This window comes from Agelaius phoeniceus, chromosome 5 (assembly GCF_051311805.1).
Source record: "Agelaius phoeniceus isolate bAgePho1 chromosome 5, bAgePho1.hap1, whole genome shotgun sequence".
In the NCBI taxonomy this organism is placed as follows: Eukaryota; Metazoa; Chordata; class Aves; order Passeriformes; family Icteridae; genus Agelaius; species Agelaius phoeniceus.
This window is the reverse complement of record NC_135269.1, coordinates 57,658,523-57,683,258: the sequence shown is the minus strand read 5'-3', so window position 1 is coordinate 57,683,258 and position 24,736 is coordinate 57,658,523. Positions and strand designations below refer to the sequence as shown.

General features: G+C 35.6%; 1 protein-coding gene across 1 annotated transcript in view; it reads left to right on the top strand.

Annotated features, from left to right (window-relative positions):
• Positions 1-24,736, top strand: part of TBC1D22A (TBC1 domain family member 22A) — a 140,791-nt gene that overhangs the window by 49,653 nt on the left and 66,402 nt on the right. Inside the window, exons 9-11 of the mRNA XM_054631460.2 lie at positions 1,007-1,116; positions 11,221-11,296; positions 24,495-24,622. Coding sequence (XP_054487435.1) covers positions 1,007-1,116; positions 11,221-11,296; positions 24,495-24,622 — 314 coding nt within the window. The remainder of the gene's footprint in view (positions 1-1,006; positions 1,117-11,220; positions 11,297-24,494; positions 24,623-24,736) is intronic.

Genomic DNA, 24,736 nt, shown 5'->3' with positions numbered 1-24,736 from the left:
TTGTTATCTTTTCATACCCATGTGTGTTGTGCTATGGCTTATAGCTGCCTTTTCTTTCAGAAATGTGATACCAGTGTCATGAAAAGGAAAGCTGCTCCAAGGCAGAAAATTTGCAAAGGAGCACGTTGTCAAAGTAGTTGTAATCTCATTCTTTCAGCAAATGTTTGGTGGAGGAGGGCCTGAAGACTTCATTCAAAGGGAAGACACTTCAGTATATGTTTGTATTTTATATAAATATGAGGAACTCTGTGCATTTACTGTTGTTTTTCTGTAGACACAGTGAGGCAGAGTGAGAATGGGTTGCTTCTTTTTTTGCCATTTGAAATATTAAACTGAAAGTTATAAATATTAACTAGATTTTTTTTTACAGTGGGGCACTGATTTATAAAAATATAATAAACTGTATAAGTGTAAGACTTTTTTGTGAGTTAATATGTGTAAGATGTACTGAAGTTTTGTTTCATGCTGTAGTGGATACATCAATAATTTTCTTTTCTATTTGGAAGGATTTTTCTTTTCTAAATTCAAGCTGTAGTCTGCTTTTTTACATAAAGTTCAGTGCTTTTCTGAGAAGTATTTTTCAGGGCTTTTTCTTCTGTGAAGAGTGGCAACATACTTGCACATTCTGTGCATGGTGCAAATATAGTCATCTTCTTCAGGGATTGCTCATATATAGCTTGAGGGCTCTCAAAGTGCTTCTGATCCTCTTTCAGGTGTGAAATGTTTAGAATAAAGTGATTTATTATGTATTAATTCTGGTTAACCAGGCATGATTTGAGATTTTCACAGTCTGCAAGAAATTAAGTATTTATTAACATTTAAAGCCATTAGATGACACAGTTAAGCAATAAATGATTCATTTAGGCCCCGTTAAAGAAAACGTGCATTGGTTTCTGACTCAAAGATAAGTGGTGGCTGTCTTTGTTTTCAATTCTTTTCCTCATTCTTGCTTTATTTATTCTGTGCACTTCATTGACTTGTCTTTCTCTTTCTTTTCCTGAAACAGAAGAAGAAGAAGTGGAAAATTTTGATGTTTCCAGTCTGCCTGAAGAAGTGCTGCAGAACATAGAAGCTGACAGCTACTGGTGCATGAGCAAGTTGCTTGATGGCATTCAGGTAAATTGATTTTTCCTGTCTGTAAGTAGTGGAGTTAACTGATTAATGTCATGGGTTTGGACTACTTTAAGGCTGAAAAAGAGTACATGTATGAAAAACAGGGGTTTTCTGATTTTCCCATTGGAGAGTTTGGCATAGAAAAGAAAGAAGGGAAATGGGAAAAAAAAAAACCTGTTCAACTTCTCTTAATCAAAATGTCTGCATGTTTCATTGTGTGTGATGTTCTAGAGCAGAACAGAAACTTCAGGCTCTAGATGCATGTTTTGCAAATTTGTTACCAAGCATGAAGAATAGTTGCTCAGAATCTCACTAAGGTGGTAAACACCTGGCTTATTTATTAATTTTTCAGTTGTTAATATAGCAACCTATAAGTGATTACTGTCTTAATAGTTCCTGAAATTATCTTCATATTTTAGAACTTGGTACCTATGCTACTTCACTGAGAGTTTGATTTTTTTCTATGTGGAAAAGCTATAAATGAAGGCACAACTTTTCTGTTACAGGCAGCAAGTTGGAGTCTAATTATGGTATCTTTTTGTGTAAATGTTCATGGGCTTAAAAGTTTATGAAGATTAGAAGCATCTACAACATTCTTTCCTGTAATGTATTTTAATATGAATGTTTCATTGGCTAAGGTGCATTGTGAATTGAACCTTGTAACAGAGTTCATTTTTGACAAAATGGTTCTAGGATTGAGTCAGCAACAAAAGGCTTTAACTTTTTTGAAGGTGTTTTAAGTGTATTTTTCCTGGTTAAAGCTCAGTGTTTTGTGTAGCGTTTTTGAAATGCACAGTCATTTTACTACATCAATTCCTGTAACAAATGCTGGCTTGCTTATTTCAATGTCTCAGACCTCCTAAATTTTAAACTATTTCACCACATAGCAAAATTATGTGAAAAGTTATCAAGAAAAAAGTGAGAGCTTGAAATCTACTGGGAAGGAAGAAAGCCAGGTAAAGAAATGCAAACTCCTCCAACTGTTTTACCTGCTTCTGGAACATCACTGTCACTAGCCTGTTGCTTTATTTTTTCTAGGAAAGGAAGTTCACAGATTAGGCAATTTCTCCTTAAAATTCTGTTTTCATACAAAACTATCAGGTACTGCGAAGCAAAATACGGAAACCAATTGCAATGGAATTAAACTGCATCAATGAAAATTTAAGCTGTTATATAAATGGAATAGTGTTAGATGTATTAAAGGATGGACTCATCCATCAAAAGAAGGCTTGAAAGATTATGCTAGTGGTGTGACTAATGATGTTACAGTTAATTCAGTGCAACTGCAGTGCTGCTGAAATAAAAGGGTTTCTTGTTTTCCTTCTCCCATTCTCCTGCTTTGTTTCCTTTCTGTGATGATAACACTTTACTTAGTAGATAAAACAGTCATGTAGTTGCAGGTAGGGTTGGTTGGAAGAAATAACCCTGCAGAGAAGGACTTGGGATGCTGGTGGACAGGACTGGCAATGTGCACTTGCAGCCCAGAAAGCCAGCTGTGTCCTGGGCTGCATGCAAGGCAGGTGGGCAGCAAGGTGAGGGAAGGGATTTTGCCCTGCTACCCTGTCCTTGTGAGCACCCACCTGCAGTGCTGCACCCATTTCAGGGACCCCCAGCACAGCCAGACATGGAGCTCTGGAGTGGGTCCAGAGAAGGGCCATGAAGGTGACCAGAGGGCTGGAGCATCTCTCCCATGAGGAAAAGGCTGAGAATATTGAGGTTTTTGAGCCTGGAGAAGAAAAGGCTCTGGGGAGATGTTACTGTAACCTTTCAGTACTTAAAGGGGGCTTTTAATAAAGCTGGAGAGAGACTTTTTGCCAGGGCTTGTAGTGATAGGACAAGGGGCAACATTTCAAACAGAAGAGATTTATATTGGGCATAATGGGTGCATTTTCTGTGATGAGGGACCTCAAAGATGTTGTGAATGTTCTCTTCCTGCAAGTGTTCAAGGTCAGAACTGATATGGCCTTAAACAGTGTGATTGAGCTGAAGCTGTCCCTGCCCACAGCAGGTTTGGACTAGATGATCTTTAAAGATTCCCAGAGGATTCATTGTGTGATGCTATAGTTCTGGCTGACTTGCATGCTGGACACACAATCATTTCTTTCTGAAAATATGGCATAGAAGACTCCTATGTGAAGTATGTGATGATTTTGCCTGAGATGTCTGAATAAACTGTACAGGGATATGTGACATGTAACTGCAATCTGCAGAGTGTTTCCATTAATTTATTTGTCAATATAAATTTCCATTTCATGTTGCCCTATCAGTATTGGGTAAGTTTAAAGAGTGCACTTTGATAACTGTTAGGGTCATCTTGTGAAATTTTTGCCTATTATGAACTAGGTACATTTTTTGTGTGTTTTGTCTTTTCAGTGCAGAAGGGTGTAATGGAAGAATGATTGTATGATTGTATTTGTACCCCTTTATTATTCTTAACAGAAAACTCATTTATTTTTCCAAACCATCCAGATGGTCTCATTTTCTTGATTCTAGAGTTGTCAAAGGTGTTATTAAGACATATGCATTTCTTGTTGGAGTTTTACCACACATAGTATCTATTATTTCTTCATTCATCACTCATCTACCTCCCTCGCTTACGTGTCTAATGTGACTGTGTATTTTTAATATAAGAAAGCATCTTTGAGCCACAGAGACCTGTGCAATAGAACAAGACCCAAGAACAGGGGTTGGCATTGGGCAGCAGGACAGTCCCTTCCTGACATGCATATAGTTCTCAGCTAAGAGAATAAGTAAAAACTTGTTCAAATCATCTGTCACTTTAGCAGATTCCTCTGTGCTGTTTTTTTGTCCTTTGCTTTTGGCCCCAACTGGAGTTTGCAGAACTTTCCCAGCAGTTAATGTTTAATCTTGCATGATAATTTAATTTATTTTTTGTTCTTAGATTACTTTGCATCTTCTTTTTCTGTTGGTTGTCTCTAAGTTTAGGCTTCTAAGAGACTGCACGTGTATCATATCTCAGTTTGATTACAGTTTTAAAAATTGATCTAACCAATACTAGGAGTTTTTAAATATAAATATCATTTAATCTTGAAATCTGTAGCTATCTTATAGCCGTCAGTTTTGAATGATGATGTATGTAATGGTTTTCCTTTTCAGCGCCTCCTGAGTCTGTGCTCTGAATTTTTTTTTAGTTTTTGTCCCAGAAAGACTATGCCTCCCTGCAATTGCTCTTTATTTATTTCAGTACAAATGAGATATTCTGAAATCATAAGAAAATAGGATAATTCTGTGCAATATAGGACCAGCTCTGAGGTCAGACTGACTTTCTCAAGGCTTTGTCCAGCTGGGTCTTGAACCCTCCAAGGACAGAGACTTCACAGTCTCTGGGGGTTAACCTATTCCAGTGCTTCCTCATCCTTATGTTGAAGGTTCTCCCAAATAGGCAGATGGAATATTTTTTGTTTATGCTGCTTATCTCTTATCTTCCCACTGGGCACCACTATGGAAAATGGAGATTTGTTGTCTTGATAACTTGGGTTTTATTAGGCTGTGATTAAGTGCTTCTGGAGCTGTCTTTTCTTTAGGCTGAACAAGCCCAGTGTCCCCAGCCTCTCAAAGAGCATGTGCTCCATATCTCTTAGCATCTTGGTGACCTTTTGCTCTTACTTCATTTTGTTCTGAAGCTTATTACCTTTTTCTTGTATGAGGGTCCTTAAAACTGGACGTGGTATTTTAGATATGGTCTTGAAATACAAGAAATCATTTTTAAAAATTTGAAGGAAAATCTACACAGTAAAGATTGAACTCTGGAACTGTTTGGTCAGAGAGGTTGTAGAATCCTCATTTTGGAAGTTCAAACCCAGAGTCCACATGGCCTTGAGCAGCTTGCTCCAGGTGATTTGGCTTTGGGCAGCCAATAATTTCCCTCCATGGGCCAGCAGTCTGCTGGCTGGCTTTGTTAGCGCTCACCAGTGACTCAGTCTGAGCTTTCTGTCTGCTGAGATTTCAGGTCCTTTGGCACAGAACTCGTCTCCAGCCCGTATTCTTGCAAGATTTGCTGATTTATGCTGATTTATGAAAGCCTGGTTCTGAAGCTGTGTGTGGCCATATGCAAAATATATCTTCCATGTGTGTGATAAAGCTAGTTGTCTTTACAACACTTCTAAACTGTAGATGATGCATGAACATTCTTGTATTTTCATCTGTGGCTGTTCATACGGGAAAACAAGAATTATCCCATGAGTATTTTTCCCATGTAATTAAGTAGACATTCCCATACATCCAGATTATTAACTTCTTTTTTTTATTACTAAATTGTCCTTTATAACACTTTCTTCAATAGTGTCTCATTAACATTCAAGTAAAAAGTTCACATTGATCTGTGCCACCTGAAAATGTAATGTTCATGTATAAAATAGAGTATAACTTTTCATTTTAAGTTCGAGTATACTGGTAATAAAATAACCAAAGGGGAAATACATGCATCGCATAATGATCTAACCAGATGTATTAAAAATAGCACTAAAATATTAATATAATCATTTATCAGGGCCTGGTAATTTTTTGAATAAAAGTGAGATAATTCATATCCAGGGACTAGAGTGTGCTGAGGTACATATTAGCTATTTCTATGTCTGATAAAATAGCAAGATTTATGACCTTTAAAGGCAATCCTGCAGAGTTCTTTCTCACTCCTGGGTTATGGAAAGTTGTGACTTACATATGCCTGGATGGATGGATGGATGGATGGATGGATGGATGGATGGATGGATGGATGGATGGATGGAAAGCTGGATCCAATAAATAACATGAACATGCATTTCAATTGTTGAGAAGAATGTGCAGAAGTAAGTCTTCTAAAAATTCTTCACAGGACCTTCCTGGTTTATTTTAAAGGAAAAATAGGTCAAATATAGCTTTCTTTGTACCTTTACATTGAACTCCTGCACAAGTTTCTGCATAATAATGCAGTTTTCCAGCCTGTCACTGAGAGTAAAATTTTCAGGAAAACAACAAATCTATTTGTAATCAGTAGATGAAATACACTGTGCTATCAGTATACTTCAGCATAAAAACATTTTATCCTCTACCTAAAATTTGCAGCATCAGCTTTTGGAATTGTACATGTTTGTATTTATGATTTCTAGCTCTTATCCAGATTTGAACTGATGCCTGGCCTATGCTGTAATCTAAAAATATACAATGAGCACTTTTGTCCTTGCCACTTTAACAGTTTCTGTAATTTATAATACATCCATTTGAGTAAAACTGAGGTTTGACTACACAGGAAGGTTGGATCTTTGGTTCTGACTCTATGGATGCTACTTCAACAGGAGAAACAGTACCTACATTTTAATAAACTGTTAGTTTTTTGTCCCGTTATGTAGGAATAAGTAAGATACTGTTTTGCATACTTACGCAAAATTTTGGGCTGCAATGCTTTGTAAAAATTTTTCTTACTGCTTAGGAAATTTTGCATTTTGAAAAGTCAGGCTTAATAGTTGTAATGATTGACAGACCTTTTCTTCTAAAGAAAGTGTCTTGGAGTAACAATGGAACATGCAATGGACTGTGCTAACAGCATAGTTCAGCACACTTGTGTGTTTGTTCTTGTGCATGCACACTCTATCCTGAGCTGTATTCAGGAGTGAATTTACATTATAATCTCTATCTTCAAGGAACATTTTGGGTGAAGTGTGCTTGTATTGATAGTGTTTATATACATCATGGCTATCATTATCTGGTGTCATGCTTCCCTCCCTCTTGCCCCTGTCTTTCTGCATAACTTTCTGAGCAAGGTGAACCAAGATTTTTAATAGGAGTTTGCTTAGAGAATTCAGAAATGTTTGAATGAAGTACTTAAATAAGTAAAAAGGAAGATTTCAGGAGATCTCTTTGTGACATGAGGATGAGAAAACCTTTTTCTTTCAGTTGTCATTGGTTCATGTATACTTGATACTATGCTTGAACATACTAAATTGATGCATAGCAATTCTTAAATATGCATTAGTAGAGAAAATAGCCATCCAAGTCTGTATGTCTGTATGATTTATATGGATTGCTTAGTGTATCCTCTACATTTAAAAGCTCTGATCTCATTGATGAAACATGAGCAAACAACACATGAACATCTCATGTCAAAACTTTCCATTTGGTTCTAGAAATGTTTTTGATATTTTCTTCAGTGCACTGTTGGTGAACGCTGTGTATGACCTGAAAAGATGAGAGGCATTGTGCCTAGGCCTCTGCTTGGCTGCAGTCATAATGTCAAATTACTGACAGTGTTTTTTTCTTTTACTTTGGTTGGCTCTGTTTCTTCTTCATGATGTCATGAAAGATTGTTTTCCATTCCTCTTCAGCTTGCTGCTTCTTCTTCTAAAATGATCCCATCATCACGTATTAAGAGAAATAGATTAGGGATTTTCTTCAGCTAGTGCCTATGAAGTCTCTCTCTCTCTCTCTCCCCCCCTCACCCTCTCTGGGAGGACAGTCCCAGTTAAATCTGTTTTGAGCATTTTTCCACGTTTCCTCCATTTAAAATGTCTCTACCCTTAAGAAAGTAAGGAATTGCTTAGTAGTTTTTAAAATGTTCTGTGAAGTCTAATTTTAGTACTTTATTTTAAATTAAAAGAATTAGTTTTTGAGAAATCCAGACCTAGTTGTAGTTGCAGGGAAATAGGGTGTTATACCAGTTTCTACAGAATACATACAATCTACTATCACAAAGATTTGAAGCTGTTGCAAGTTTTGATCTCTTCTGACATTATAAAGTCCTAACCTTCTATATTGTAAGGTGAAACTAATTATGTGTCAGTCTGAACTAGATATTATGCCCATTCAGCTGTGAAGTAAGTTAGCATAGTTCACTGAAAGTGTGTTGGAACCCATCTGAGTAGAACATCAAGGAATTTAGATATTCATTGCACACCAGTGCATGAATTTTTATGTTTATCAAGGGTTCTGGTGTATATACATACTTTGTCATATGTGAATGCTTACTGTCAAGAGCAGTGTTTGGAACTGAGAGATATTTTATGTGAACTCCTAGTTTTCATCCTGATTTTTTTTTTAATATTTCCTCATTTGAAACTTTGACCATCAATAATGAGCAAAACACAATCTCTGAAATAGTCATAAGTAATTGAGAAAATAATTGTCTTGGCTCAGCCCTGAGCAATAATTCATGAATTTTGTGATTTTGGCATGTTTTTTCTTTTCTGTTTTACTATTTTTCCTTCATCTGTAAGCACAAAAGGAGCAAGAATAGTGGGTACCAGAATACCTTTAACATTTACAAAGTCTTTCTCACAGTTTCACAAACTCCAGGGAGTCAACTACAAGTGTCATAGGAGGGCATATGTACAAGACAGTTTAATTAGAAGAGAGTACTGGGGAATCCAATAAAGATCTTTCCAGTTTAGGTGAGTCAGCACAAGTAGAAGAGTGACCCCCAGCTGTGTTCATTTGCAGCTGAAATAATGAACAGAGAAATAAATAAGCAAAAGATCAAATGTAGTGAGAAGCAAATTTACCTGTTTTCAAATCAAGATGGCAGTTTTGGGTTGCATTTCCAGGTTTGTATGGATTAAATTAGGCTTTGAGAAAGAAAGTAGTTTGAGATTCATAGATCACAGTCAAGAGTTGCACTACCTGGGGAGAGACTAATGATCGAAGCACCAGTGTTTTAACTCTGTCTTGACTTTCAGTGTTACATAGAGGAGCATTCTTTTACAGAGGATCTGTTACAGAGGAAATAATTAAATACCATCTTGCTGTACTTTGAGTGCAGTACTACTTCTAGAAACACCACTTAACTTTGTTTTAAATAAATAAATAGAACAGCATAAAAACATTTTGCAACCAAAAAAAAAGTGAATACAGTTTTAGTTGTTAGAGTATGTTCTGTAAGAAAGTGATTATGATTTCCCAAAGATTCTGTGCCTTGGATATTATCCATGATTAATACAGGTGTCTGTTAGCCTTGTGTAGAAGGCAGTGTTCCAGTGCATGGGATAGTTTCTTTCTTCCTGAAATGAGATTATAATAGATCTGAATTCTGTGTGTCTTTCCATTCTTTCCATTTTGGTTCTTTATTGCATTAAAAAGGATGCTCATGTTCTGTTTGTGAAATAATGTCAACAAGCTGAAATTGTTGCAAATTTTACATGGTAATTGTGAAAAATGGAAAAATTCAGGGAATTATTCTTGCTTCCTCATCCATACTGTTTTAGTTTATACACTGGGTTCTAATATTAATTACTGTGAAAGGGCTACTGCTAAACTAGTAGAAAAATTTGCTAGAATTTTAAAAATATCTATTACTATGATCAGTTACAAGTGATCAGAGCATACAGTAGACTTTTTGATACTGTAAATTGCTTGTTGGCTGAAGTACTTTAATTTACAGAATTATTAGTGTATCATTTTGCCTTATGAATTTTTAGACTTCACACTTTATAGCAGTTTTTCAGAATTTGAAGATTAAATTGCAGTTCAGTTTCATAAGTCAAATAAAACCTAAAAAAACCTCTATGTAAATAAAGCCAAGAGAGTCAATAAGACTTTTTTTGGTTTTAAATAGAAAAACATAAAAATGAACTGATACATAAAACATATGAACAGATAATCATCTCTTCTACTCTAAGACCAAGTTAAAAATTTAAATGACGTCAAGAAAAATTAGTATTTTGGGATTACTTAGCTCCAGTTGATAAAGGAATTACTCAAACAATAGCAGTTGAGGCAAAACATCCAATACTGTGATTTTCTGTGCATGTGGTGGTTACACAAAAAAACCTTCTACATAGCAACTTTCTTTTAAAATATGTATGTATAATTTTCTTTTCTTGAATCTCTCAAGAACCACAGGAAGACAACTGTAACAAAAAGAGTTGAATGGAGGGATTGCCAATTAAATATTCAGAAACATTGCTGTGTATTATAATGTCATTATTTTAAAAGATTGATCACTTTGGGTTTCAAGCGGAGATATCTTTCTTGCTCTCATTATTTCAAACTCAAATCTATGCTATAGAGCTGCAATCCACAAATTAAAAATCCATTTACAGTTAATTCATTCAAAGAAATATATGCAAATATAATGCCCTTTTAGCTCCATAGCTTGTGTGTTAGATTTTGATTCATGATATTAACTGTAATCTTGGGTTCAGAACAGTTATGAGTACATTAAAACAGACTTTTGATTTCTTATGCTGCTTGAAGTTATTACTCTGTACTTCAAAAGATCAAATTATTTCCCTGCCTCTGATTATAGGCTAAATTTTCATATTTCCTACATTATTTGTAGCAGTAATCTGTGGCTCTCTGGGCTTTATATGAGTCTAAATCCAGCTAGCTCTGGACTCTGCCCACACGGACTTGCATAGATGAAATAAAAGACGAGAAGCGCTCTTCTCCATGTGGGGACAAGTGTCCAGGTTATTGGCTTGGGATAGGACAGTACTGGTGTGGCAACCACCCAGGTAGAAAAAATAGGCTGAAGCACACCTGCAGTGGGTTTTTATAACCAAGAAAGGGGGCGGGGAAAGAGGACCGTGGCCAATGGGATACCACTGGGGAGGGGTGAGGGGAGGGGCCACCCATGGGACAGACCACCAGGGGATATGGAAAGGGAGGGGGGTATGGGGGAGATACCATGTAGTGAGAGAGGGGAGATAACACTCTACATGACATACCATACTCAGTACAATTTTCCCATCACCCAGTGCAAAACACCAACTAAATAAACTATTGAGTGCAATACAACAATTTGTAGAATTGTAAATTTCCGAGAAAAGAAAAATCACCTTAAAAATATCTAACATGGCACATTTTGGCATGTAAGATGAGGGCCTTTTAAAGCTACTTGGGTTTCTGCAATAAAGTAACTTCACTAGATTAGCAAGTAGAGAGCAGTTGATGCAGGAATAGCTATACAGAATATGCTGTTAGAGGTGGGGACTCAAAGGACTGTACAGTGTGATGATTTACTATTTTACTGTAGAAGCAGACCTAGGAAATGCAGTCACAAAACAGAAACACCATAAGAAAACAGAGAAAAATACATGGATTAAGAAAAGTAATTGAAAGAAAAGAAACCTTTTTTTCTTTTCTACAGCTAATACTTGTATGTGGTCTCCTCTTTAGGATAACTACACGTTTGCACAGCCAGGAATCCAAAAGAAAGTGAAGATGTTGGAAGAACTTGTTAGTCGGATTGATGGTAAGTCTCAAAGGCAAATTGATTTCTAACTGATGTTAGACTGAAAGTGTTTAATTAAAATACTTGCAAGAAAAGCCAACATCACTGCAATCACCTGCAATGGTGCAGTAACATCACCTTCCTCAGGTGAGGTGTCATCGCTGGCTTGTGGCATACTGGCCTTTGTGGATCACTGTTGTGTATCATTTAAAAGAAAGCCACTAGAGCATGAGTCTCTTTCATTACTTTTTATTAAGGCAATATAATCAAAATTCAATGGCAATTTCTTTGCAGCAGAGTAATGACCACACACAAAAGGCAGCCAGTATTCCTTTCCCATTAAGCCTCAATGGTTGTTGTAATGCAGCAAGTCACAGTGGTTGTTTATGGTTGTCCTTCGGCACTATGTTTTGTGCCTTTGTGCATCATTTTGCTATCTGGAATGCCTGCATAATTTCTCTGTGGAATCCAATTAATTATGAACTCTGGAAATAACATCTTTAATTTTATAGATAAATTACAGTATGTGCAGGGGTAATTTTAGATTATTCTTTCATGTTTAAGCAGCTCACTTTGAAATATTTTACCTTCATCCTTAAAGTAATTCCTTTCATGAAATGCTGACTGTCATATAGCTAGGACAGAGTTTAATTAAATGAAATGCAAGAGATAATGCTTGCCCATTCTAAACATAATCTCTTGATAGTTTGTTAGAATAATGAACAGAGTATTAACAAAATGTTGCCAAGCAGAACTGGGCATATATTTGCAACACTAGCATGTCAGTGATGACTTAGAAAAAATATTTCTTGTGTAGCTTTATATTTGATAATCTTTTTGGAAACATTAATTCCCTGGTTTTGTTACATATACTGTGCAGGTTTTTTTTTGTGCCCGTGCTTCTCATAGGAGATTTTGCCTCCTTGTATGTACATCCTTAATATTTTATAATGGTCTTTGTGCTTTTCTAGGATATTAAGGTATTTTTAATGATCACAAACCAAGGGCAGGAGAAAAATGTTTATGTAAAATTACACGATAAACTTAAATGTATGTAAAAGTTTTTGTTGTTGATACATTTTTTTAAAATGCCAGTAAATACGAAAAATATAAGGGCATATTTCTGTATATTGGGTAGCTAAATATTTATATTTAAAATATAGTTAAATCAGTGTATTTTGTTACTTAAAAAATAATCTAACTTCTCATAATCTGATTTTTTATATGTAGTTTTAGTCTTGCATCAATTGATGTTTACATTTCAGAAGCAAATTATTATCTATTAAGTAAAGTGTATAATTAAAATTCCTATAAATAGACTTCCTTAACTTGGTCAATGAACATTTATATAAATAATTTGTTTAACCAAGATTTTAAAATTAGAAATAGCATTCTGATAGCCAACTTTGTGGTTCAATTGAATAAAAATATTAAGTATAATACAATATATTATTGTTTAGTTTAAGGAAAAAAGAAATGCTGAAGTCTTATTTATACCTTCTGTGCTTTAGGGATATAGTTAAATGATTTCTCTTGATTATTAGGTTTAGGAAGCATTATTTTTAAAGCTTTACAGTTAAAAAATAAGTCAGTTGTAACAAATAGTTGTGTCGTCTTATACTGTTACTTGATCATCCTTTGCAACTGAAAGCAAAGTGTGAGTTCCTGTTTTTTTATCTAATTTAAAATAAAGCTGCGAGGTCTTTATAAATTTTTTGTAGTTTTCAGCAGATATCATCAGTGTTTGCTAGTAAATATTGATGGACATTTAGAACTGCTTATGTTATATGGGGCCTCTGGCAGTCAGTGTCCCAAGCCTTTGCCCTTGCCTCGATGACTCTGTCTGATGGGACAGGGCTGGTTTAGAGCAGGCTCTGTGGAGTCTTGCCCTCCACAGAGTTGAGTTTTGAGTGATTCTGGGGATGGAGATTCTGCAACTTCTTTAGGTAGAACTGTTTGGGAAGTTTGACTACTTCCACTGTCATTTTATTTTTTATATAAATAATTGTTTTTTAAAATGGAGCCTATGTCCACCACCTTTTATTTTATCTCAGTGTACCTCTGAGAAGCATTTGGCTCCATGTTCTCTGCATGCTCCCTTTAGGTAGTTGCAGCTTTTCTTAGACTTCTTTTTAAGGCTGAGCAAACCCAATTCTATCAGCCTCCTTTCAGGTGTGAAGTGCTCCAGCTTCCTCTGCCCCGCACTGGGCTTGACCATGTGTGCCAGCCTCACAGCATTGGAGGTAATGCTGCAGACATGGTTTCCCAAGTGGTGGATACAGAGGAAGAATCACTTCCCCTGACCTGTTGGCATCTTTCTTGCTTAGAAAGCCTAACAAATGTGTGGCCTTTCTTGCTGCAAGGACATTCTTGACTTGGGTACAGCCTGTTGTCCACCAGGATTCCCACATCCTTCTTGGCAGAGCTGCTTTCCATCAGGCTGTGCCTAGTCAGTGCTTGTTGAATGAGACTTTTCCATCCCAAACAGAGGACACTTGCCTCTCCTGAGTCTCAGTAGATTCCTCTTAGCCATTCCTTTAGCTTGCCAATGTTCCTTAAATAGTAGCCCTCACTTTCAGTGTGTCAAGCGCCCTGCCCAATCTGGTATAATTTGCAAACACAGTCTATTCTATTCTATGCTATCATTAGTTTTTAACAAAGATACTGGCCCTAGTGCTGACTCTGGAGGGATATAATTTGTAATTCATGGTCAGTTGAACTTTGTATTGCTGATCTCAACCTTTATAATACAAGGGTCCAGTTAAAAGTTTTGTGTAGTAAAGATACACATTTTTCATTATTCTTTGGGCTGTTTCTTTTTGTCTGGAAGACTGTTCACTCAGTTACTTTCTTTCTCAAGAAAAGCACACCAAAGTATGTCTAAGATTAAAATTAAGTTTTAGTTGTTAATTAGACAATGGTGGTTGTGTATTGCAGTCATAACCTTTTGGATGCCTCAGCTAAGGGATCCTGAATTAATTGGGTTTTTGGTGGAATCATAACATAGTTTGATTGAATACTCTGGTTTACTCTTCATTTCCGTTTTGCTTTTGTCTTTTTATTCTGGGTTTGCCATTCTTCAGTTAAAGGGAAGTGTATGGCTGATATAAATTCAGTGACTTTGCTTTTTAGAAAAGCCCCTCATGATCTGTATTTGCTGTACTTACCCTAAGTGCTCATTAAGGTTACTGTGCAAGAAAATAATATTCCTGTTGGTACTGTGTCACATTATTTCTTGATGCTGGGTAACTGCACAGTGAAGCAAATCTTGATGTAGTAAGTAGCTGTGTGAGTGGATGAAGCCTGTACTGCTTATTTGCTAATAGTAATGGATTACCAGTGTATGAAAGGTGATGCTTGTGCTTTGGAGAGTGCTAATGCATTATGTCAGTGATTCAAGCAACCTTCATTAACCCAGCCTTATGGATCACAACTCCTCTCAAAGTAACTGTCCTTGTGTGTACACTCCAGAATATTGCAAAAGACTTCAAACAGCCAAAATACTCTCTTAATTTAAACATAATCTCATTCTGCTTAAACTCCAGAAAATAATTTTGATAAATTGTGTTTAATGGAATTTTTTTGGTCTGCTAATGGAATGTTGTTATAGATGAGATGGAGTTTGAAGATAAAACATTATTCAATCTCATTAGTCTACTTATCGTCATCATTCAGATTTTTCTCGGAATTATCAAAAAAAAAATTGAGAGGGAGGATCAATAGATAGCTCAATAATACAAGGAATCTCTTATAACTAATTATCTTTTCTGTTTCCTGTAATGCCAGCAGAGCTTCTCTGCTCTAAATCATGAACCATTTCCCATGGTTTGTAAAAGGTCATACTCACGTGGCACACTATCTTCCACTTTTACTTCCTTTAGGGTTGAAATCAAACAGACACGGTATAGGAATGCCCAAATTAATTCAGGATTTGTGTTTCCAGAATTTACAGGTGCTTAGCACTTGGCTGGTGTCATGCTTGGAAGAGTCTCAACTTCTTCAATTTACTGTAAGACAACTGGTAATTACATGAGAGTTTGAGGTAGCCATTTGGAGAAGTCTGAGCATTTGTAGATAAAAGTAGTCTTAGGGATTCCATAAACATTGATAAAAAGTGATAGAATCATGTAACATTCTCTCCAAATTAACAATAAGGCAGTTCTAGGAAAAAACCTTAGGCTATTATTATGTAAATGTATTTTTTATATATGTTGGCTTCTTATTAGTATTACAGAAAATTATAAAGCCAGTGTTGGCAACTCAGAAAAAATATTCTGCATCTTGTGTGGGGATAAGTTTGAAAAGACTTTTTTCTGCATCTTTTCTAGAACAACTCAACCCAGGTTTTGCATTTGTGTTCTGCACAGTTCTTTTTTTTTTTGTAGATAAATTCTCTGTTGTTACTGTTTCACATTCTTTCACCAAAAATCACCAATCATTTTGTAGAACTTTCCCTTGAATTTTAGTAACAAGAGGTGGAAAAATGCAGAAAATTATTGAAAATAATAGTTAAAAAAGGTTACTGCTGCCTTATATACTGCTGTATATACTTTCCCCCTTCTCCTCAAAATGGAGGTAATGGAAAAATACCTAGAAACATAAAAAGAGTGCTGCATTTTAACTTTCTCATAAGGAAAACTTCAATTTCTGTGGAATTCAGCTACATTTTTCAAAAGTTCAATAAAATTTCAGAATTTCTGCTGTTTCCACTGTGAATGCATTTTCTGATCATCTGTTTTGGAGAGTCACCACAGCTATTCCTACACATGATGTTTTCATCGGGACAATTTCTAGTTTATTTGCATTTTATCGTTGTAAAAAAAAGTTAAACATTTTTAAGGGGTGTTTTTAGTGCAAAATTTAAGTTTTTATATTTGGATTGCTAAAAATAATGACTTTTAATAAATACTGAATAGTACTGTTTGAGAAAATATTGTTAAGTTATTCCTAAGTGCAGTTAAATTGCTATTTCACCGTTTAAAACCATCTTCTATTAAAAATTTTGCAAGTCCTATTTTTTCTTATTGTTGCCGTATTTTATGTGTTTTCATTCACACCAAATAACAGATTAATTAGATAATGCCTCTTGTCCTAATGTTCTGAGCAAATTAATCTTGACTTCACTAATCATACTTTCTTTACTTATTTCTCTCTTGGGTTACAAATGTCTTGGTTGGCCCATAATCTGAAATTCTGCAGATGATGCCAGAACTAAGGACTTGTAATAAAGTACTTTCATGTTGTGGCCTTAAATTCATATTTTGCATAATTTTGCTATTCACATAAAGTTTTAAAATATAACTTTCTTGTAAATAGTTGTGTGTTGTGTGTAAATATGTGCAGATCAAGTTCTTAATGAAATGTAGTCAGTTAAAACTTTTTCATTTTTGTGTGCATTTTTGTTTAACCACAGTGGAAAGGCTTATTTAATTGTACCATTCTGTGTACTTCTCATGCTTTGAAATATTTGCTGTGGAAATGTCTAAAAGGTTGGTTGATAAAGCTCTTAATATTTATATGTAATATGTTTTCTTATTTAATTGGAGAAGTTTATAATACATCCTTCATTAGAACAGGATTAGTACTTGTAGGATTATCCTTTCTAAGGTTTATTTAAGAGCTGTGTGTTTTTAATGGGCTGCCAAAGTTTTAAATGTCCAGACTTCATTTGGGATTCTTACAGTTTCTTCTCTGAGTATTGTGTGGATGTTTTGCATTCATCAGGTTCTTGTCCCAGGAGATAAAGGTGCCTATTCCCATAGAGCTGTCCAATGCTCCAAACACAAACTTTTCACAATTCTGCTCAGAACTTAATTTCATATGACGAGTTAAGCCAAAAAGTATTTAGAGATACCTCAAGAGTAGTTTTAATGCTTCCACAGTTTCTGAAGGACATTCAGTTTCTCTGCTAATTGAACTTTTTAAACTGCAGAGAAAATAGTTTTGCTTTTTTCTTTAGCAAAATCTGACTCTTGGAAAGACAAAATATCAACCAAGACTAATACATTTTCTTATTAATCCATTTACTGTTGTTTAATCAGAACCACAGAACAAGTTATCTGTTCAATATACGTGATAGATATAGATTAATTAATTTGGTTTTTAATTTGAATCTTGGGTGTTCATACAATGAACTGATAATGAAACTGTGGTAATAGATGACATTTGATCTATCTTTGTTACGTATTTAATCATGCTAATGATTTTTTGGTTGATGGTTGAAGAATGCATAATTATATGTGCAAAATTATGTTCATGTTTAATTATATTGTAAAACATTTTACAGACACCAATAACTTTGAATTAGGATTGCGTTGAAGTATCTGGAAAAAAGAGCTCTAATTGCAAGAGTTGCAAAATGGGTATTCTTAGCCTTGTGAAAGCATTTTGAATTGGAAATGGACATAGAATTTTATTAGAATTTATTTAGACCTTACTGCTGCTGTTGAGAATGAGTGATTAATAAGGACCTTGTTTCTTGGTCCATCTTTCTATGTCAGCTTGGTGCTGAAGTGATAGAAAATCTTGTAAGCATTTCATAATTGTTTTAATTAATTTGCACTCCAAAGCTCTTTCTCATTTTAATAAAGCTATTTTATTTAGCTCACTAGTAGTTATTTTATATCTGATTTTATGGTTGTAATTACTGTATTATACTTTAATCCACTTGTAAGTGCTGTTCACTGGGCATTATAATTAATTGATATATCTTTTAAATAATATTTTTATGTTTTACTGTGGAGATTATATTTGTATGCTATTACAGAGTTCAGAAACCTTACCAAGAGTTGAGCATGACTGTAAAGTAATTTGTAAATTCCTGAGTACTTGTAAGTACTTTAACTTTTAAATTGCCAAACCTTACTATTTTCATGGCAAATTAAAAAAAAAGAAAAAAGGGAAGAAAAGAGATGTTTCACATGATGGGGGATTTAAAGAGTATCAGGCATAAACACTTTTATGAGTGCATACAGTTATGATTTAGAAGAAGAGGCTAGAGAAGTCCAGTGATGGTACCTAGAAGTGTCTCATCAAACATTTGTTTTTCCCTGTTGTTTGTTGCACTTGGAATATTGAGGAGCACCTGCAAACATGGAGTTTTTCTTAACTTTTAGCTAGAAGGGTAGATCTTTCTTGATTACTACTAAATGTTTCTCCTAATATTTTCCTCCATTTGGTGTTACATACCATAGAATTGTTACTTTCATTTGATTCCATTAGGCAACCAAGCCTTCCTTTCCCTCCTTCCCTCCTCTAGTATTTTCTTCTTTTACTTTGTTATGTTTCTTGGGCTTTTTAGTATTAGCATATGGACCATATCTTTTGTTATGATGAGGATGCTTCTCAGTCCTAGCTATGAGCTATACATTTAGTGAGCTAAATTTAAATAGACTATTATCTTTAAATTTTAGCTCATGAGGAGAATGTAATTGGCAATATTTCTATGTTTCTGCCAGTCATATTTTCATTTTTAGGACTTTTCAGTGTATTTTTTTATGCTTTTGTTGTAATTTTTTACAGTGGACAATTTTAACCAGTTATAAAAAATAATCTTGTGGAACAAGATATAATCAGCATGTAAATATTTGACTTGGATCTCTGCTATTACTTGAAGTAGAACTATGTATTGTGATGAGATCTTGTCTTGAGGTGAACATTTATGATCTTTAGGATGTCTTCTTCAGTCATCAGGAGCTCCTTTTGCAATTAATATATATTAATAGAAGTTAATATATATAACTACGAATAACTCATTGCTAAGCTGTGGTCTTGACAGAATTACTGTTTTTCAGAATTTCATATTGGGTTTGTAAGCCCTTTTCTGCCTCTGCAACTGGTAACATCTGGTGTTGAGATTTTACTCCAAACCCTTACCTTTGTTTCCCATGAATATCCTGACTTTGAACAATGGAGAAATTATTCAGGAGAGAAAATTAGATTAAAAATTAGCTTTCAACAAATAAAGTAAAAAAGAAAGCAGTCGTTGACTGGTGACAAGGTCTTTTCTTTTGGACTGCAAGGTTCTGTATGTGGGAACTGTAGGATAGGGATGGAGAGCATCCTCAGCCAGTTTGCACCAAATCAGGTGGGAGTGTTGATCTGCTGGAGGGTAGGAAGATTCTGGAGAGAGATCTGGACAGGTTGGATCAATGGGTTAAGGCCAGTTGTGTGAGGTTCAGCAAGGCCAAGTGCCAGGTCCTGCTCTTCGGTCACAACAGCCAGCTGCAGCCCTACAGGCTGGGGCAGCATGGCTGGAGAGCTGCCCTGCAGAAAAGGGCTGGGTGTGCAGGACAGCAGCTGGATGAACATCAGTCAGCGTGTGCCCTGGTGGCCAAGGGGGCCAGTGTAATCCTGGCTCGTATCAGAGACAGCATGGCCAGCAGCACCAGGGCAGTGAATATCCTTTCTCAACACTGGCGAGGCCACACCTCAAATCCTGTGCTCAGTTCTGGGCCCCTCTCAGCAAGAAAGACATTGAGGTGCTGAGCGTGTCCATAGAAGGGCAGTGGAGCTGGGGAAGGGTCGGGAGCACAAGTCTGATGAGGAGGAGCTGGGGGTGTTCAGCCTGGAAAAGAGAGTCAGGGGAGACCTTATTGTTGTCTACAGCTGCCTGAAAGGAGGCTGTAGCAGGTGGGGGTCGGTCAGTTCTCCCAAACAAGGGACAGGGGGAAATGACAAGAGGAAGTTGTGGCTGGAGAGGTTTAGATTGTAAATCAGGAAACATTTCTTCACCAGAAGGATTATCAAGAGTGGAACAGGCTTTCCAGGGAAGTGTTTGAGTCACCATCTGTGACCGTGGTCACAAGGGTTTTCAGGATGAAGAAGAGATGAGAATGTTGACTCCATGATCAGAAGGCTTGATTTATTATTTTATAATATATGTTACATTAAGACTATACTAAAAAGCAATAGAAAGGAAAAGGTTTCTTCAGAGCTAGCTAAGCTAAGAATAGAAAAGAATGAATAACAAAGATCTGTGTCTCAGACAGAGCAAGAGCCAGCTCTGCCATGAGTGGTCAGGAAATTCAAACATCCACAGGAGACCAATCACGGGTCTACCTGTTGCATTCCACAGCAGCAGATAACCATCGTTTACTTTTGGTTGCTGAAACTGCAACTTCTCACAAGGAAAAATCCTAAGAAAAGATTTTTCATGAAAGATGTCTGCGACAACCATCCCTGCAGGTTTTTAAAAGATGTGGGCCCTTAGGGACATGGTTTATTGGTGGGCTTTGCAGGGTTAGGTTAATGGTTTAGGATCAAGATTTTACAGGTCTTTTCCAGCCTAAATGATTATATGATTCCATGGAAGGCAGGAGTGCTGATGTGTTTCTATTGCATGTTTTTGTACGTTAAGGATCAATGCAAAAAAGTCATTGTGCATGCAAAGGGCAATGCCAATAAGCTCCTGTGGCAAAGATTGGCTCATTATTTCCTTTTGCTTTGGTATCAGAGCAGTTTTTAAGAAAAATTGCACTTTTTAAGAAAAATTGAGTGGGTCTTCATGAGAAATACACACTTTTCTTCCTTTTGTTGAACTAAAAGACCTCTTTAAGAGAGACTGTTAGCTTACATGCATTTCAGATAATTTTTAAGACTTTCATATTCACAATGGAATACGTATAAAATATTGATAAAATAGAGTTAACGACAAAGTGTTCAGGGTTTGAAATATGACTGAAAAATAAACTTTAAGTAATACTCAAAATTACAAAACTAGGTCAAACATCAGAAACCATAGGATTGGTAGGAATCTTGGAATAAAGGTGAGTGCCCAAAGGCTAATGTTCTGAAATGTTGAATGGTACAGATGGATGTGGTGACACCATGCTGTGCCACAGTAATTTGGCTGTTCAGGCATAATCTTACATTATTTTGCTGTTTTTCTTTGCTTATGTGTAAGCTTGCCTAGAGACTAGTTCTGACACCATCTTCCTGTCAGAACAGCAGTTGAGTTGTTTTGACAGGTTGTTTCTGTCCTTAACTGTTTAGTTCATGATTTTGTAATCATACAGATTTTAATTTTGACTTCAGTGAAACAGCATGAGATGCTTACATTGAACATGAAGAATAAATATTTTATGTGTGTAGGCCCATCTGCTATGAGAAGCATCTGTTTAAGGTGGCTAAATGTGATCATTCAAAATAATGTACCAATAGTGTATTTAATAAAAATATTAGTAGTTATAAATGGTTTTTGTCTACAGGTTACCTATTTTTGACAGTATGCTACTTTGGAATGCATTGCTGTAATGTATTTTGGTCTTTAATCAGAAGACTTCCTTCACCCAAACTTTATATGTAGATTTATTGAAAATGTTGGGAAACTTACTAAATGTAATTTTTATTTCTTTTGAATTTTGATAAAAGAATTGGGGTTTTTTTTAGCTGTAAAATAATTATGTTATCAGAAACTGCAGTAGAAGTAGTTTTTATAAAATACCTCATGTCCTAAAGCTGACAGTAATTATATAACTTCTTGTTCATTGCACATACATACTTATTTTCATTGAAATGGAAAATTTAGATTTAGATTATGCCAGTCCAAATTACCTTTATCAGCAAATTAGCTTCTGCTTACAATTACTTGCAAAGTAGGAAGAATTAGCTTCTTTACTCAATGCATCGTCTATTCCAGCCTTGCATCAATTAGGTATAAAGCACAGAGTTTAGTAATCCATTTTTCAACTTGTTTAGACTAGAAAGCAACTTTCAAGAAATTCATTATGCCCATTAACTACCATAGTTGAAATATCACAACTGGCACAATTTATTGTTCTTCATTACTTACTTTTAATGGCTACAAACAACCAAATGAAAATTGTTTCTGCTGTGTGAAGAACAAAATTTTGTGAGTTAGTAACTTTGCTTAGAAATAAAACTGCCTTTTTTTTTGCAACCTGCTTGATGTACTAGATTATCAAATCATAGTAGCCTGTAGTGTAGGTATCCACATGTGACATTCAAATAATAAATTTAACCCAGTATCTCACTTCAGTATATTTAACTTAAAGCTAAATTTTCTAAAGCAAAGGCAGAGACACAATAGTAATTCAGCATTTGGCATGAGTCTAATAATCTAAATGATGTAATAATGGTGCAGTGGGTGGAGAGCTGGCAGAGGACAGGGCTCAAAGGGTTGCAGTGCGTGAGGCTGCATTTGGCAGGTGAGCATTCACCAGTGATGTCCTTAAGTGTTCAAGTCTAAGGCCAGCTCTATTTAATATTTTTATCAGTGATCTGGATGCAGGAGTTGAATGGAACATTAACAAATCTGCAGATGATACTATACTGGGGGGCACTGTTGACTCTTGAGGAGCAAGATGCCTTGGAAAAGGATCTTGTTAGGTTGGGGCATTGAGCAATCATCAATGATTTATTTAAGATTTGAAAATTTAAACAACAACAAGTTACAGGTGCTGCACCCTTGATGAAGTAATTCTGAGCACAGGTGTAGATTGGGAGAGGAGGGGCTGGAGAACAGCCCTGAAAAAAGGGATCTGGTTTTTTCCTGGCCAGGAGGGCAATTCCCATCCTGGGGTGCATCAAATACAGCATTGCCAGCTGGCCAAAAGACTTGACTATCCCACTATTTATTATCCCACTGTGTTCAGTGTTGCTGTAGCATCATCTTGAGCATGGTAAGCAGTTCTGGGCCTTACAATTTAAGAATTTGTCTGTATTTGTTTATATTTATATTGTGGAAGGGTGTGATTTTAGGAACAAAAATACCAGGTCTGCTGAAGACTGCTTTAGCCACAGATAAATGGAGGCTGACAAGTGCTATGGAGAAATACCAGTTCTTAATACATTTTCATTGATATTTGTTTTTAGTTATCATTGGAGACAAGATGTGTTAAGTGGACCTTTGGAGTAATGTGTTGTTGTGTCTTACTTTTTTTAAAAGCCCTCATTTTTGATTGTTTTTAAAATCTAAAAGGTTTGTTCTTCCAGCTTCCATATTGAAAAACTGTTTTATATTGGCTGACACTTTCATATAGCCAAAAAATACATCTTGAGGGGAAAAAAACTGAACAGCTTTAGTCTTTAACATAATTTAGTATCACTTAACTTCTGTTCCCTTAATCTCTAGGTAATGTTTCCTGTAATAATGCTTCCATACTCTTGGGATTATTCTTTTAATTAATTTAGTAGTTTAGTGCCTTTTTAGATATTTCTTAGGTTTGTAAAATTTGGAAGATGAGCATTTACTCATTGTTTTAGCTGGTAATACACCTCTGTGAATTTGGATGAAGGGATAATCTGGGCAGCAAAAATCTCCAAAGATGTATTTGTATACAGGAGGACAGTAGGATTGTCTTAGGCTTTAACAAAGACTTCTTGTCATAAATTTGTCCAAAATAAGACATGAGCATTTCTGCAGTATTTGTCATCTACACCATGCTAATGTCATATTTGAGCCTGTTAATTAAAGCCTGTTAACAGAATGTCTGGGATCCTTTTTGCAGAAAATTCTCTCAGTATAGACAAGCCATGTAGTAGATTAGTTCTCTTAGCTCTAGCAATAACCCATGCAAGTGATTATCACAGCTTTCAAATAGTATGTGTTCTACAATAAAAACACAGTGTGAGAGTACTGGTTTAGAAACCACTGATTTGTATTGGTTTTATTTGCATTTATTTGTAATACTAAGAAATTATTTAAGCTGTAAATTAGTTAAGTTTTCTCACTGTATTTCCTACACATTAATCACACTTTTTCTTGTCTCAAACAAATGCAACCTTTATATGTCCTTTCCTTATATTTCTTTACCTTCTTAATTTAATAATTTTCTTTTTTGATTGCGAAAATTTTATTTTTGGAGGCCATTATGTTATTTGGAAACTATGTTTCTTGTTGTGTTGTCCCAAAAAATTTGTAGCCTAAGAAATTAGTGAGGATATATGTACCTAATGATTTCACATTATAACTTTGTATATTTCTGTGGTATATTTTAAAACTCTGATCTTAATGTTTTATTAAGATAGTGCAACTCAGACCAGTTATTTAATCTATGAAGTGGCAGAAAAATCAGTCCAGTGTAATGTTTAACTAATTTATATTTTGAGTGTTCTCATTTGGATGTGAGAATGTGCATGCACCACCACAAGTTTTTTCCTTGAGATTGGAGGAGTATTTGATTGTTTTAGACAGAGAATTTGATACTTCAAGATTTCAGAAAAGCTGCAGTAAAATACCTGTTTATTCTGTCTTCAGAACAAGTTCATAGGCACTTGGATCAGCATGAGGTGAAATACTTGCAATTTGCTTTCCGTTGGATGAATAACTTGCTGATGAGAGAAGTCCCTTTACGGTGTACCATCAGGTTATGGGACACATACCAAGTAAGTACTTTTTTAAACCTCCATAACCCTGGTAATGTGTTTTGGACATGCCAGTATCTTTGTGAGTGCTTTTTCTTGAACCTTTTGATTTAGTGTTGTCTAAGTATCACCATA